General features: G+C 42.9%; 1 protein-coding gene across 1 annotated transcript; it reads left to right on the forward strand.

Moving 5' to 3' along the window:
• The first annotated feature begins 2,920 nt into the window (after window positions 1–2,920).
• On the forward strand, window positions 2,921–15,652 carry LOC131474337 (uncharacterized). The gene is made up of 16 exons (XM_058652148.1): window positions 2,921–3,770; window positions 4,193–4,243; window positions 6,568–6,668; window positions 6,938–7,067; window positions 7,166–7,215; window positions 8,290–8,395; window positions 8,821–8,979; window positions 9,072–9,189; window positions 9,298–9,350; window positions 9,519–9,644; window positions 9,746–9,840; window positions 9,938–10,099; window positions 10,195–10,391; window positions 10,799–10,922; window positions 13,934–14,127; window positions 14,767–15,652. The coding sequence occupies exons 1-16, from the start codon at window positions 2,921–2,923 to the stop codon at window positions 14,990–14,992; spliced, it is 2,742 nt and encodes a 913-aa protein (XP_058508131.1). The 3' UTR covers window positions 14,993–15,652.
• The last annotated feature ends 828 nt before the right edge of the window (window positions 15,653–16,480 follow it).

A 16,480-nucleotide genomic window follows, 5' to 3' on the forward strand; every position in this document is an offset into this window, starting at 1 on the left:
CAACATCCCTCACAATATAACAACAGTTGTGGATTCTATTCTGAAATAATAGCTCCCTACTTTATTCACAGGAAGAGGGGACATTGTGGAAAATGACTCATGCTGCTGTCTTGTTTAGCATTATCCTCCTCTGTGAATTGCAGCAGAGGAATAAAAGCCTCCATTTCTTTCTCTTTTTGAGTGTGTCAGTGTGAGCTCTCTGTATGGCCAAACAGGGTCATGTTCACCACATGACTCCCGACGAGCCCAGCCCATTGCCCGATTGTGGACCCAGATTCCGATGCCTATGGAAACATCACTGTCACAGGAAATGTTCGACATGTTTCACAGCGCTGCAACTGAGCAAAAGATGATGGTGTTTTAGGAAAAGGAGCCCTCCCAGAGCGGAGGGCTGGTGTTGATGTTGGCTGCACAGCCGCCTGGGGGGCTGACCAGAATCCACCACTCTCTGGGTGTGAGACCAGTAAAACACACTCGGAGCATGCTCGGATACTCATAGACCTATGCCTAGACATGTACTCTAACCCACTAAGTGCCGCGAAGTCCCACGATGCAACTTAAAGAAGGCACACAAAGTCGCACAAACCAAAGAGGCCAAGTGTAGGATAAATAATTTGAATTTCAAAACATGTACATTGTCACTCAGACACTGCAAGACGTTTCGCTTTCCATGTCTGTCTCAGTCAGTTCACAAATGGCCCCCGGCTACAGCAGCTGGGGAGCATTCATCTATGTCTACTCTGTCAGTTACACTGTCTCTCAGCATTTATCATAAGGAACTCATCTTTCATAAAGCTGCCAGTCCGGCCACAGATTTTCAGCTAATTTCAAACATCACCGTGGTAAAGAAGACGCAGCATTAATCCTACATACATCTTTTCTTTCCCCTCCCGTTGCTCACATATATTCAAACAACATGTACAAAGGATTATAATAAAACTTGATATTGTTGCAAATACCAGATCAAGATATCTTGAAAGCCGGACTCACTGGGCTACGAATGAAAAGCACTTGTGTGGTTTAACTTCATCCAGACTTGTGAAAACCAGATGAGGTAGTACTAAGAAGTGGTGGTTTCTGTTTTATGTCCTGCTGCCTGTTGGTGTTGTGCATCTGCTCTCTGCTGCCCCCCTTTGTTGGGCATGTGGTATTGACCACATAAAGTCAGGGAGCCCCCCCCCCCCCCCCCGCATTGTCCTAGGTGGTTTGAAACGGAACAACATGTCAGTACAAAGTGTGATCTTTGTATTCATGTTTAATCACATGCTTTGTGTGACATTGCAAATGCAGCTGTTATGGCAAAAAGAGGCGAGAAGAATCCTTAATCCTATCCGGTCCTTGATACATATCTTCCTCACCATTTTAGCTCTAACGTGCCACACTCAAACCTGAGGGAAAATGAAACTACATCGTCTCTCATCTGTAACTCATTTTGAGGCCATTTCTGTCCCAGTGGAAACCATCATGTGTGTCTCTGACTTACATAGGTATAAAATCACTTTTCACTTTACAACAAAGGGTCCTGAACCATGCAAAAGGCTGTCAAAATCCAGCTGGCCTCCCGACTAAAATCATCTCAAGGTGTTGTCGTTTGTGGCTGGCAACAACTCTGGAGAATCCCCACAATTGTCTACTTTTTCTTATATCTGGTGCCAGTGTGCACAAATGATGCTATTGCATGTTAACATTTAACACTTTCACAATTTAAGATAGTTATTGTGTCTGAGGTCAACTTTTATTTGGGAAAAAAATAGTCAGCATTGTTATAACCCCAATTAAAGCAACCTTTGTGGTAGTTAATTTAGGCATAGAGCTGGGTTTTCCATATGAATGTGGTATTTAATAAGAAGCAAGATATGTAAAACAACTTGAAACCCATACAAACTTAAGATGTCAGGTAAATGCCTTGTTTCTGAATACTTGGATTATAAAAACAGCTAACTTTCTAAAAAGGGAAAGTAAAAAAAAAAAAAAAGACAAGGGGGCAGAAATTGAAGAAAGTGAGGGAAGAAATGGCAGAGTTAAATAAGTAAATAAAACTAAAGAGACATTTGCAAAGTGAATACTGCTGCAGTGGTAATTATTCCCATCGTTCAACTGTCACTTGTGGGTGTGAGAAAAACATGGATATCATCTTTTGGGATAAGCCCTCGATGTGGGTGGTGTGGCAAAAAAAATGATTTTAAGACTTTGGGAGTCTTATCATGTAGCAGAAAACAGGACTGGGCCTGTGGAATGAAGGAAGTGTCATCTGATGCCATAGGGGTTGTATGAGCCAAGCATCCGCCAGCCCATATTCTCACCTGCTTCCAAACACGCCGTTAGTCCCTGCCAGGTGACCCGCAAAGGAAGTGAACACTGACTTGTAATTTATTGTCGAACACACGCATGCAGGTTCACACAGCTATCACTTTAAGGACTCTCACTGAATTCCATTCATTTGGAAGACCTTTCTTTCCCTAACCTTAACTATAACCAGATAATTCAGAACCTGAACCAAACCACAATTCAAATCTTACACACACACTTTTTATTTTTAAGCAGTTTTCCTTTTTATTATTATTATCTACCTTTTACAGTAATATTGTTTATGTTCTATTCTGGCAGGGTACTGCTCTCCTATTATAACCCTTTGAAACCAGAGCTTTGATGCTAATGATGCTTCTTAACATATCAAAGCATGATGATTAAGCCCTGCATTCATTTCAAGTGTTCATCTGACCCTTCAAGCATGAATTGGCTCTTTTTTTGTTGTTTTTTTTCTCCTTTTCTCCTAAGCAACACATGTTGCTGATGCTGTGGCCGTCTTTCAAGGGCAGTTTTGTTTTTCTTTCTGTCAGGAGAGGATGTCACTCAGCACTGGTTTGTCTGATAAAACTGAAGCGTGGTGTGCTTAGCGCACGGCTGCACATTCATCGTTATGGAGGGTGCATATGCAGACGAACGGCAGCGGCGTCCACGGCGCTGGGAAAAGAGCACTGCGCGTCTTTCGCGCGGGCTGTTCTGCTGCTCGTGTTGGCCGTGTGAGGAGAGGGATTCTCTGCAGGAGCAGGAAATTAAGATTAATGGGGACCCTCAGTATCCTCGCTTGGATCACAAGGGATCACGTGAAAAGGAGGCTATCCAGATTACAGTGGAGGATCTGGGGATAGTTAACACCAGCTTCAATCTCCTTGACGAGGACCCCCTGACCCCTGAAAACAACATGGGTCACTTAGCAAGCTCCGTGTCTGCCTGTGCAAGGGCTCTGAAAAAGAAAGGACTCAAGCCTCTGTCTTCACTCCCTATAGAGCCTCAGACTAGAGGAGACATCACTTCTGCCAGTATAGATGGTGATGCAGAGGAGAAAGAAGACCCCCTGCTGTATGAGAGTGGCGCTGATAGCACTCCAATATCTGCAAGTCTCCTAACACCACCTGTCATTACTCTGATCCCACCCACTCCCTCTGATGTTGCAGAGGATGATCAGTTCTTCGACATTAATTCAGTGGACAGTGTGGCACACACATCTGGCAGTGATGGAAGTTTTGCCGTCAGTGACCAGGAATGTTACGAGGACAAGATTGAGGGCGCGGTAGAAGAAGAATCCGATGAGGGACTCACAGGGACTGAGAGGGGGGACGGGGATGATAATGCAGCAGAACCGGAGGAGGTCCTTAGTGATGGGTTTGCAGAGGAAAGAGAGGCTGTGCCAACCAAAGAGAAAACAAAAGCCAGGTTCTTACGCAGTGCCTACCAGGTGGCTCCTCTCCCTGAGTGCCCCCAGAGAAGTGAGTGTAACAGTGATACCATCTCCAGTGTTTTCACTGAAATTCACACGCAAGGGAATAAGAATTTGCTTGTTTGCTTGAATTCCAATTAGCTCCTGTGCTCAATAGTGAACAGGCTGAGGACAAAACAGCTCCAAAGCTGCACTGTTCACTGGCTGTGTGAAATGGAGGCCTGTGTCCAAAATAGAAAACCTGACTTAACCAAGATAACTTTGCACACTGAACACTTTTTAGGTCTTTTTTCCAGGCAGAAACATTTTGACACATCACAGAATGTACTGACCCGTGTCTCATTTTCTGCATATGAAAACTGACCCTAACCCTAACCCTTAGTTTAGATAAATAATACATGGATACAATCATTCTTATTTCAAAGGCATGTGTGGTCTCATTAGTTGCATTCATGTCTTTCTCTGTCACAGGAAGATTCAACACTGGAATCAATCTTTTGTCATTTACTGAGCACAACCTGGGTGAGTTTTCTTAAGGTAACAACAAACTCAAGGTAAGGGGGTAAAAAAAAAAAGAAGTACCAATTGATGATTGGCTTTATCCAGCTGTGGAGCTCATGCAGTGTTCATTTGCCTTCATTTTGATCTCGGCCCCCATTCAGATGAAATTGCAGTCATTATGTGACATGGCTACAGTACCTCCAACGTCTCCTTTGGGAGTCGCAGAAGTCCCCCTTTGTTGGAGTTCCTTTTTTCGCCTTTGTGTGTATTCCCAGTGCGTGGCTGGGCAGGCGGTTCCCAGGTTTTGGGTTCCTGTGACTCAGCATGCTCTCCTCCCTCAGTCATCTCTCAAAGAGCTTACTTTCTTTTCAAACCATGAGGAGGACAATACTGAAAATGATAAGCATCGCATTTGCCTATCCATTACATAAATGCGCTGAAAAGTACTGGCTCTAATGCACTGCTCTGTTATTAACCCAGTGTGTGTCGCTGTGTAGAATGTTGTCAAACTTTTGTAAAAGCACCAACTATTTGATTGCTCCGTTCGTGCATTTGTATGTGGGAGTGCGGGGGATGCGACGTGCTTGTCTGTGCTAACCAATCAAGAGTGAGAGAATTCACTGATGCTTTAACCTGACTCACACTGGCAACGACGTCCATCCCTCCATGACTGATGATTTCACCCTTTAAGGCAACATCGGACTGTGTCCCTGAGCCTTGCCTACATTTTCTGCCTTTCTTTGTTTTGATTGGGTTTTTCCTGGATGACTGTGGCAGTCTGAACATGGCTGTGGTAGGGTGGGTGTAGTGCTGTCCTCCATTACCATTCTCAGACATCTGTCCATTTTGTGTCCCTTCTCCCATGCAAGGAGAGATGAAGTCACAGAACGACTGGAAGTCATTTTCTCAAAATGTTTGGGAGACACTGTTATGTCTGAGGTCGGCTAAATGAGGCTGCTCTTAGACGTCCTAATATTCAGCCAGGACTCAACACTTTCCCCACTTGGCCGTTTTTAGTAAAGGCAGTTGTGTTTTCGAGAGTGTTTAGAATTTGCTATCTGTAAGCCAGACGTCTTCCTCCATAGAATTGACTCACAGGCCAGCCAGGTGATGAAGAGGGTGCCAGCTCACCACACCCCTCCTCCTTATGTTTAACTGTCTCTCCAAGACCCAGACAAGATTCCACTGCTGACACACATAAACCAATTACACTGTCTTATCTGATTCTGACTCCATCTAACTCCCATCCATGTCAAACTGGCCTTTCAGAAACAGGCCCCTCAAATGAAAACCATGTGTTTAAGGAATTAAGCAGAATATTTGTTTGTAAACTATCTGAAAAGACTACTGTTTTTTGTTGTTGTTGTTGTTTTTTACAGTAAAAGAGGCCCCGATGCCTCAATTTGCGAAGGTATCAGAGTTAAAGTGGTTATAACCTAGAATGGCAAACACATTCCAACATCTCTCATGATCACATCACAGTGCTGTGTGGCCTGAGAAAGCTGGGGCCTCGCTTGGATGCCATATTCTCAGCCTCATTCGTCTTGCTTGTTATGATAGCGAGGGAAAAAAAGATATCTGCTCGCTGACTAAATGACATTTGGAAAATGTAAGAAAATGTGCTCTCTGTGGGAAAGAACTTGGATTGTCAGAGAAGTATGTCATCAACCAGACAAGCGTTAATGTGTCTGACAGGTTGCCAAGCAACCCCATCTGGCTGTGTCCAGTATCAGCACCGGCTAAGGCACTGCAAACAGACCTGGTGACCTGCACAATGGACAAAGGCAAAGAAAACCTGACACTGTGAGTGCAGGGTGTCTTAAAATGGTGAAAACAAAGACGACATCAAAAAGGGTTACTTTAACACTGCAGTGCACAGCGTTTGTAGTGATTGCTGCTATTATTCTGCTTCAATGTGGTCTTCATGAACAGAAATGATGTAACATTATTTGACTGAGGGAGCTTTTGTGTGTATACACCAGCAGCACTGAACAACTTTATTTGAGCAGCAGAAATTCCTTTCCTGAAACCTTTTGTGGGCACCTAACAGTCTCTCTTTACAAGCACAATGTTGCTGTTTTCTCTATCTGTCTTGAAAAGAATCACTTCCTGTGTGCAGTGGGGGAATATTGCTAGACAACACGAGATCTAAACACCGTTATGGTGAGAAACACAGAGTCGTGTGCAGCTGATATCCTTAGTCAGCACAGTGTGAACTAACCTGACAATGTCACCGATATTTCTTTGTATTTAAAAGTCGTACACTTGAGTTTTAAAACACCAATTAAAACACCTTGAATCACTAGGACGTATTCTTTTGCATTACTTGTTCTATTACTGTGCAGATGACCTGGGCAACAAAGATGGGACGTGCGCTGAGAGGCTGAAGGCTGAACTTTGCCTGCCACTTCATGCTGCCAACATGGACACGCTAACTCACCAAAGGGTATAAAGACCAAGCAACATCTCATGATCACCTGATTCTATACATCACATGTTCTATCTATGGCCAACAAGGCCCACACATGCACTTTTTAACGTATTTATGAGGTCTCTCCACAGAGTCACTCCACATTCCTGGAAGAAATGGGCTTTATCTGATTTAGACTGTGACTGTCCATTGAAACTCATTTAGTTAAAAAATATTGAGCGACTCTAAATCGATTAGAGCGTGCTGGAGTCTGATGTTGACTGAGACCTCTGTTTGCATGACAGAGACACATAACTCGCTCCTGCAGTCTTGGTGACGCGCTGACCAGGAGCACCACTTTCCATGCCTTAACCCATACCATAGAGCAACACCTGGAGGAGGAGGGGTCGCCACAAAAACGACGCATAACCATTGGTGAGTCTGGAGATAGTCGGAATAACTCTGACGATTTAGACGCATGATGCACACACCGCTTGACAATACTCTTCTTCATTATCCCTGTTTTCATGCAGCATCTTATGCGCCTCAGTCAAAGGATCAGAATGGAAACTTTGCTGAGAAGGTACTGTAAACCATCAAAGCAAGACCTTCAGGGTGGCATCAGCACACAGCCCAGAGGTGCTGCAATTACAGAATATGCTTTGTTTATATTTCCCAGCTCCTTTGATCTGTCAAAGCAATAACACTACATGGGATTTAAGTCTTTTTGTCCAGGATTTGCCAAGCAAGATTGCTTGTATCCTTAGCAATCCACGTGTTAGCCGAAACACACAACGGAAAGAAAAATAAGCTTTTTTCGGAGGCAAATTGCTCACGTCCTGCACTTATTATCTCCACGCATTATCAGCTGTCTTAGTTTTCTTCTGGTACCCCATCAATTACACGTGAGTCATGGATGCAACATGTAGCTTAAACGCCTGACTCCAGAGCCCCCACACTGGGACCCCAAATTAGACAAAATGACTGAAGCTATGGATTATGTATGTGGTTTTGGCGAATTATGATCTAACGTTTTCTTTCAAAAAGTCTCTGTCTAATAACACATAATAGCAAAATCCCTAAGACACAGGAAAACTCTCACCCCAATTTACCTAAATCACTTTACGGTCACCTTGCAGAGCCTCAGCTGGCAGCAGGAATCATACATTTTTTCCCAGGATAATCATAAACAAAGAATCTGTGACTAAGGTAACAATTACATGGAAACCAGAGTTTAGGGTTTCCTACGCGAGTAAATATTTCTTTGTCTTTCTTTTTAAACATTTGTTGACAGTTAAACACACAAATGTGTTTATACACTATGTTGTGTCAAAACATGGGTATTCAACATGCTCATGTTTACCTAAAGTGAATCAGCGGCAAAGCCAATGAAGAATTAACCATGTTATGACTTGATGTTTTTAGCTTTCAGTCTGAGTCATGTTTATGCGTCACATGCTCTTTGCAATTCCCAATCGCTGCTCGTGTTTTGATAGAAAAAAATGTGTAATATTTCTGGGTCACAGGTGATCGAAGCATTGGCTTAAAGCATACAGTGAGTTGCTTGCGTGTAAACATGTTTTCCCCATGGCATTTGTTCCAAGTCAATGCAAAATGTGACGTAAGCAGCAGGTATGTAACCACTCCTTCTCCCCAGGATGTGGACAGGCAAGTCGCCAAATGTCTCAGAGAGCTGAACACAGATGAACTCTGCCATTGGTTTACTAATATTGGACTGCAGAAATGTCTCCCTTTCATCAAAGGTAACACACACAGTCTCCTCTCCCAGCCCTGTGGGTGTCAATTTGAATAGAATTTATCTTAACCGCAGATCAAATAATCTGTATTGAAATGAATGTTTCTACGTCAAGAGAAAAGGAGAGGAGAAATGATAAAAGAAATCAAACTGCACGGAAAAACTGCAACGTCTGCACACACACACACACAAACACAAATCCCATTTAAACTCAGTGTGCCAGTTTTGTGCAGAGGTGTTTTACGAACTTTAATATCTCAAATTCAAAGTCAGCACTGCAGTTTGAAGCCTGTCAAGCAACCGACAGACAAAGACAAGCAGACCAATAGGATGACAGACGCTCCTTGCATTTATTTATAGATAATGCACATCTTGATGCGCAGTACAGTATATAATGCACAGCGGGTGTATGACTCAATGTTTCCCTCACAGAGGCAAAACTATGTGGCGTGGACATCGCTTCAGTAGGCGTGAACACTTTGGACATCCTCCAGGTCGCCACACTGGAAGATAGAGAGCAGCTGCTGTCAGCTATTTACAATGAACTGCACCCTCCCAGCGCCATGGTCCTGAGACTAGACTCGCTGCTCGGTACACCTGCACATCCACAACAACTCACAAATTAAAATGTTCCAGGTATCTACGCAAAAGGTTTACCCTTCTTCTCATCTTGGTTATAACAGAATCCTCGCGTCCGCCTAGTGTTGAAACGTTTACTGCGACATTGGCGTCGATGAGCAAGTCCAAGTCTGCTCCTCATGTGAGCCGCCTGTCTATGAATCGACGTTCGCTCAAACTCAGGTGAGGCCCTGACTTCTGCAAACACATCAGATAGTAGAAGATAGAATAACAAGCATTTTTAAAACGAATAATGTGCTATCATTTCTTTTCCCATGATATAAACACCAGCCAGAACTACATGGCACAGAGGAACTCTCAGTTGATAGAGGTCACTATTAATGGTGAGTAACTGAATCGGTGAAAATTTGCAACATTTGCACAGTAAAAATAGAGAATTACACTTCATACCATGTGGTGGACATCAATGCTAATGTCCTTTACGTTACAGCGACACACAACCTAACGGACACTAATGCGACATTGCTTCCTATTGTCATCCTTTGTTGCAGCATCCGAGCGGATTGTTCATCTGAGAACCCCAATGGAAACCACAGCAGGGAAAATCAAGGACTCGTGTATGAAAATGCTGGGCATCACAGAAGATAAGAGTCTATTCATACTGAAAGAAAAGCAAGGTGCGCAATGTGATGTTCGCCACATAAAATAGACCTTATCACAGGAGAAAGAAACTCTATATAAAAAACACTCACTCTACTCATATATTTTTGATTTCAAGGCTCTGCAGAGGAGCTCCCAGCAGATCAGCAGATTGGGAGTCTACTTACTAAAACATCAGACAAAAGGCAGTTGGAGCTGCATCTGTGTAAAATGGTAGATTCCTTATATATAAATAACTTGTAGACAAGTACATTGAATGCTACATAGACCATGCATAATGGTGTTTTTCCTGTATGCTCCTGCTTTTTAGGAGAAACCAACAACTACTGCCTCCCAAAACAGTCCAGAGGTAAAAAGGACCAATGAAAATGTAAACATCAGCATAAATGTCGAGGGAAGCCAGTCTGCTAAACAGGAGAGGATTAGGGAGCTGAACCAACAGGTGGACTCACTACAAAATGTCATCTTTCAGGTCACTATCTCTGCTCAACTCTACCGCCGCAGCTACAGTATGAGCATTAGATTGACAACTCGATTTAACGACTTTGAATTTCTTTGATCCCAAAGGTCCAGGAGCTTCACCACAGTCTGGTAGCATTTTGTACAGAGTTAAAGAACATGGATGGAGATTTGAATATAGACAGGCTTGGCTCAGATGAGCTGAAGCAGAGGCTGGAATCGGTCCAAAGCCAGTTGAATGACAAGAGGCAGAGTCTGCAGAATCTCACAGACAATATGGACAACTTAGCTGCTCTCAAGAACAAGTAGGGTGGATTTTTCACTTATTTTGTATAATTAGTGAAAACATAACATTTTCTGTTGTTTTTTTCTGTTTTTTTTGCTAATATTCCAATTTTTCATGTTGTATTTATAATGAAATATCATCAATTAATCATTTTTTTTCACTTTATTTGCTGCAAAGTATCCATTTAAAAAAGAAACAATGAAAATAATCTGATCAATTACAGACCCCACAATGCACATTTTCTGACTATAAATATGAATCTAATGTCTGGTCGTTTTGTGGTACTTTTATTTGACTGTCATCCACAAACACAATGTGAAGTTACTGTAAACTTGTACACTTTCAAGTGCTCTGTACCCACACATTTGAACGAAGGATGTCGTATTTGTTGAACTTTTTTCTGAAATGTGGCCTCTTGCCATTCAGGCAGTTGGAGGTTGGTCTGTTGGAGAAGATGAAGCTCAACTGCCAAGTGTTTAAGGAGGACATTTCCATAGTGCATCTCAACAGGCAGGCGGCTCACCTGCAAAAAGCTTTGCAGGAAAGCAAGGTACGACCGATCTAAGTACAATCACGAACATCTTCCACAGATTATAGGCACCGCTGCAGAACTGAACTAGCAAGTCGAAGGTCTGGACCTCAGTCAGCCGAGTATAATCAACAGCATGTGAAACACAGTTACACCAACATGTGGGAACGCTGTTTGGCCTGAGTCAGAGTATGTTTTGACTGCTAAAAATAGACAATGAAAAACTGAGATTAGCATCAACACAGCAATACTTGTGGGGGAAGCATGTGTGGTATGGGATACTAAAATACTACTTCTGCTGAAGAAAAAAAGTTTGGTGTTGTTGGAACATAATGGTAATCGCAAATGTGGCTCTTGCCTGTGTCTTTTACCATAGCAGAACAACATGTGTACTTTTAACAGTACAGAACTTACATTAAAAGCCAAATTAAAGCCACCGTGCATCAACCACAGACGGATGATTAATTCAAGTTAAATATTTGTTGGTCGCGTTATCCACCGGTTCCTTCTCAGACGTGCTGGGCCATCATTTAATACACCTATCACCTTTGATCTTCTCTTCTCTGTTCTCCTGATTGACACCACAATGCTCCTTTCAGTCCACTCTGTTTCGTTTAAGCTGCGCAGTTAGTCCGTTGTGAGAGTGGCTATACAAGGCGGAGTGAAGTCCTTTGGATGAACATGCACTTTTTCAGAGGGAATGTTTAGCGCTGACATCCGAGAGCCTGTGACCATACCAACAATGGAATGTGTGTGACAAAAGCCACTGGTCGATGCAATGGAGAAATGGGCCAGGGTGTGTAAAACTATCTGCATCTATCCCCAGAGGAGACCACTTCTTTTTTTAATGTGGCTCTTTTATCCCACTGGAGAAGCCCTAACGAGGTGCCATGAAAGGACACACGCGGCTTCGGCTTTGAAAGGTGCCCTGTGTCACGTTGCCGCCTTGGGGCCACGCTTTTTAGGTGCCGAGTTTGTGGGAAAAGCAGCAGCGCTAATGTTTATCATATGATCTAATCAGAGTTAACACACAGGTCAGAGCTGAGGAGCAGCCTGGGAACTGATGGAGCTGCTGCTCTAATAAGGAGCAGACCGCCCTGTGTTTGGTCTTGTAGGCTGCCCCGCATTACAGACAATAAGGAAATATTTCATCATCGGCAGTCTAATCTCCTGGATCTATTGCAACTGGAGAGCATCAATAAAGCAGCCAAGAGGAAGAGAGAAATGGGAACAGAGGGAGAGAGTAAAGGGAGGAGGGGAAGGACAACAAATGGTGGAAATTAGCAGTTTAGCCTCGACTCAAAAATCTCCAGACAGACTATTAAAGAGGGGTAAACTGGAGGAATTCTTGTTTCACCCGCTGTCACATGTTCTTTGAGGAATGATGGTGGTTTAAGAAACTCCTGACTTACCATAAAAAATGAGAGGGTATCTCCAGTTCTAAGCAGCACACACAATATGAGTTGTGATCAATCGATGTGGTCAACTTGTCTCCCATTACGCTGGCCTCTATTTTGTACTCCAAGGTTGATTGGGTTAAAGATCTGCGCCGCTGGAGTAGCCAAGGCGCCTGCATTCAAAATGACAGCAATGACTTAAGGACAAATAACACCCATTATTGTAAATGAAATCAAATCCCTTCAATTTACCGCCTATGTTCTCTGGCCTGTCAAAGGATAATTTCTCTCACTGGGTGAAAGATAATCTTCTCACAGATCGTGTTTTCTATGATAGAGGAAAATTATTTGATTTCACAACCCTGCTCCCTTTCAAAGAGCTTACAAAGAACGTACAGTATTTTTTTATCCCGTGTCACTTTTGTGATCTGCAGTAGCACAAGTTCAATCGCTTACAATCAATCCACTATAGGAGTGTCCTGTCTTTGACCCAGGTAGGATAGGATTTGATTGTTTTCTATGCAAAAGGAAGAATATGAAGAGAAAATTCCTTGGCCTCTTGGTGTGTGTCCAACATTGAGGCAAACTAAAAGGGAAACTGATGTGTATTGGAGTGGGTTTCTCAAGGGGCTTCGGCTGTGTTTCCGTAGATATATCCTGTCTGGCCCACTTGTCTGAGCAGAGAGAAGTCTTAGCTTTGACCCCTGACCCCAGCAAGGCGGCATCTATTGCTGCAAGGCATTCACACGCCATTCAGGGAGAGGGGGGGAGAGTATGCCAAGAGGCTGGATAAGGGAACACTGGAATTTAGTGGTCAGACTCACAAGTTATTTCTGATCCTTGTAAGTTGCTCGTGGTGTGATCTCCTCCAAAGCTAACCATTACATCTTGGTGGTCTTCACAGCCTCAGTCTTATCTCTTAGGGGACCAGAAATATGGGTAATCTCTGAGGTTTCATTCTAAGAAATACACTGAAATTGTATCACAAGGAAATGATTACAGAGTACCTTTCTTGGAACACCACCCCCCCCCCCCCCCACACACACACACACACACACACAGCTTTAAAGGTTTGCAGGACCCCTTGACTCCTTGCACTCAGTTTACACTCGCATTACCCATCTTCAGTTAATCATAAATGCAGGGTTTGACATCTTTGAAATCATCATGCTTATTTGGTTTCTGTTTGAGATGAGAAGACTGAAGCTATTCTGCAGTATCTGTTCGTTAAATACAGTGAGTTCTTTCCATCAATCCACAGCATATGGGGATATGCTTTAAAGCTCTAATGTGTCATTTTTCTTACCAAAAAGTAATTACCAAAACACAGCTGGCATCTCTACATGGTGTATGCCTGGGTTATCTTGCGCCACCCTCACCCTTTTGCTACCCAATTTCATTTTTCTTGTCACACTGCTGAACATATAGGTTTTTAAACAGAAGAATCCACCTCTTAAACGTTTCAACGTTTCTTACTCCAACTGTTTGCAGCCGTCTTGTTTTACTAGTGCTAATGCTGCTGCTGTGTCCTCTGCCTTGCAAAAAAAGAAAGTATTGTAGGAAACTCTTACGGAGCTTTAAGATCTGAACTATTAGCATTAAAGTAACGTAAAATGTGCACGTGTCTACATTCAGGACAAGGCTGAAAAGACGAGTCAGGCCATCGGTAGCCTGAGTCAGCTGGTGTCACCGCAGTCTCCAGCCATGCTACTGGTTGTGCAGGAGAGCCAAGGCCCTGATGGCCATTACGGCTTTGCATGTTGCTACACAGAAGGCAACGGACTTGTGGTGGACAAGGTGGACAACACTCATCTCTGTGTAGATGACAGGTAAAAACACCAACACATCTCAAACTAAGTCATTCATCGAGGCTTAAGGATGTCAACTGTGAATAGTGTTCACAGAGTCTACTTAGTAAGACAAAGCAAGTGTCTCACTCACTCGTTCCAACCATTTCTTTTTTATACTTGGTAGCCATGGCAACCAATAGGATATTGGCCCCAAAACAAGTACACATTGTAATGCAATACTTGAAGGCAGGAGAGAGTGAAAATAAGCAGATAAAATGTACTCTCTCTCTCTCTCTCACACACACACACACACTTTATACGTGCCAATGTTCTTGACAAAGCTGACATTGCTGAAATTGCTATTTATCTGTCAGTTTCTTCGTTGTGGTTATAAATAAAAACCAACAAAGTGTTTGTTTTGACGTTCTCTGTGTAACATGGTTCGCGATATGGCGATTTCTTACTTGTTTCTTGTTACCCTGTCACATGCAGCAAAAATGCTGGTAAATAAACATTTGTTTTATCGACACTGAAATCTATCGACCGGACATGAGAGCATTCCGAATAACTGAACAGTTCAATTGTTGTACGTACAACATAATCCTCATATAATCCATGTGTGTTTTAACTTGTTTTCGTGTGTGTGTGTGCGCGTGTGTGTGTGTGTTGTCCTCACAGACTGGTGGAAGTCAACAGTGTGCCTGTAGTCAACTTCACACAGGAAGAATTGACTGACCTCCTGCTGCAGGGACCCACCGCTCAGATTGTTGTCCTACGCCAGCCGCCGCCCACACTCGCCTGCCTGCAGCACCTGGTCAACCCTGATCCCATGAAATCAACTCGCTTGCAAAGTGATGTGGTCGCCATGGAAACCCCTCCCCGTCGGAAAGTGATGGCAATCTGATGATACAATGGAGAGAAATGAAGAAACGACCACTGAGACAGTCTTGAATAGGGTGTAGAATTATGTTTTAAAATGTCTGTAATAAGACCAACAATGTGAAGTACAATATTATCTTCTGTAAGTTATTTCCCTCCAGATGTGAACAGTTTTATTTTATTGATAAAATATCACATAGATCGTTTTCCAAATGCCTGATATTAATAACTAGTGACATGGCTGTGTTTTTGTGTTTTTATAGGTCTTTTATCCATTTTGAAGCATATGTACACTACTTTGTTCTTGTTAAATGATACCCGCACTGTGCATATTATGTGCAGATCCTTGCTTATTGTGAGGAATTGAGTATTTCTTCAATTTGGAACTCTACATGTTTACTTCATGTTTGTGGCATGAAGTGAAATGAAAAGAAATAAAAAGGAACAGGAACATAAAGCATTGCTCGGGTGGCTATGCTTCACCTTTTTAAATTACAGAGGAAATATTGTATGTGACAGTGTGTAGACACATCTGCCAGCTTTGTATAATATTTGCAAGCTTTCTTTTCGCGGATTGGACTCCAAGATCATCTGGAACAGTGTTCAGCGCAGAACATTTTATAAAAAATGAGTCATGTCTCCTCCTCGCATGTTGTAATGTAATCCACTGTGTTGCAGGAATAAACCCTTGGGCCCGGAAATGCCTCATTTCTCAGCCTTGTTCTCCCTCGTTAAGTGGCAGTGGATCATGTAAGTCTGACAGAAAAAACAGCACAAACGCTATCAAACCCTGACCCAGACCCCCGAGGTCCAAAGAGCCTGAGAGGAGAAGTGATGAGACCAGTTTTACTTGTAAGTTGATGAGAAAGTTCACAGATCAGTCAACCGATTCATGTGGCAATAATGGTTTTGAAATCATGGGAAAATTAGCCCCTTGTAATCCGGACGATAAAAGAAAAGGCATCTTCTGGTTGCCAAACAGACCCGCATGGCAAGAGGAGGCATACAACTACAACTACTGACTGGAGACTGGAGAGACTTAGCTGCATTGTCAGGCCGCAACACTTCCACTTACCCACTGACACAGATGCACTTCAAGAAACGTACGGAAAAGTCATCCAAAGTCACAAACTAATACAATAGCAGGATGTACAGCATGTCAGAGACATTGTAGGAAATAAAGAGAACAGACATGGAGATGGGAAGACAGTGATTACAGTGATGATGATCATGCTCATTGTCAAAATGGCCATGCAGAAGGACTGAGGACGACCTGGGCTACTCTTTCCTTCAGTACACAGAGACATGAACAGAAAATTTCGAGCTCCATAAAGTCAAGCCACACAGAGGCAGAAGGCAGAGGAGAGAATGTGTCATGGCTGAAGTTATGGAAATAAATTAACACTGGAGAAAATGAAACAAAATCCTATAAACACTACTGTTGGCAAGAGTAGAAAGACGCCAATGACCAACACACCCCAGAACACACACCAACAGTCTTTGATACTCCAGC

Source organism: Solea solea, chromosome 15 (genome assembly GCF_958295425.1).
Source record: "Solea solea chromosome 15, fSolSol10.1, whole genome shotgun sequence".
NCBI lineage: Eukaryota > Metazoa > Chordata > Actinopteri > Pleuronectiformes > Soleidae > Solea > Solea solea.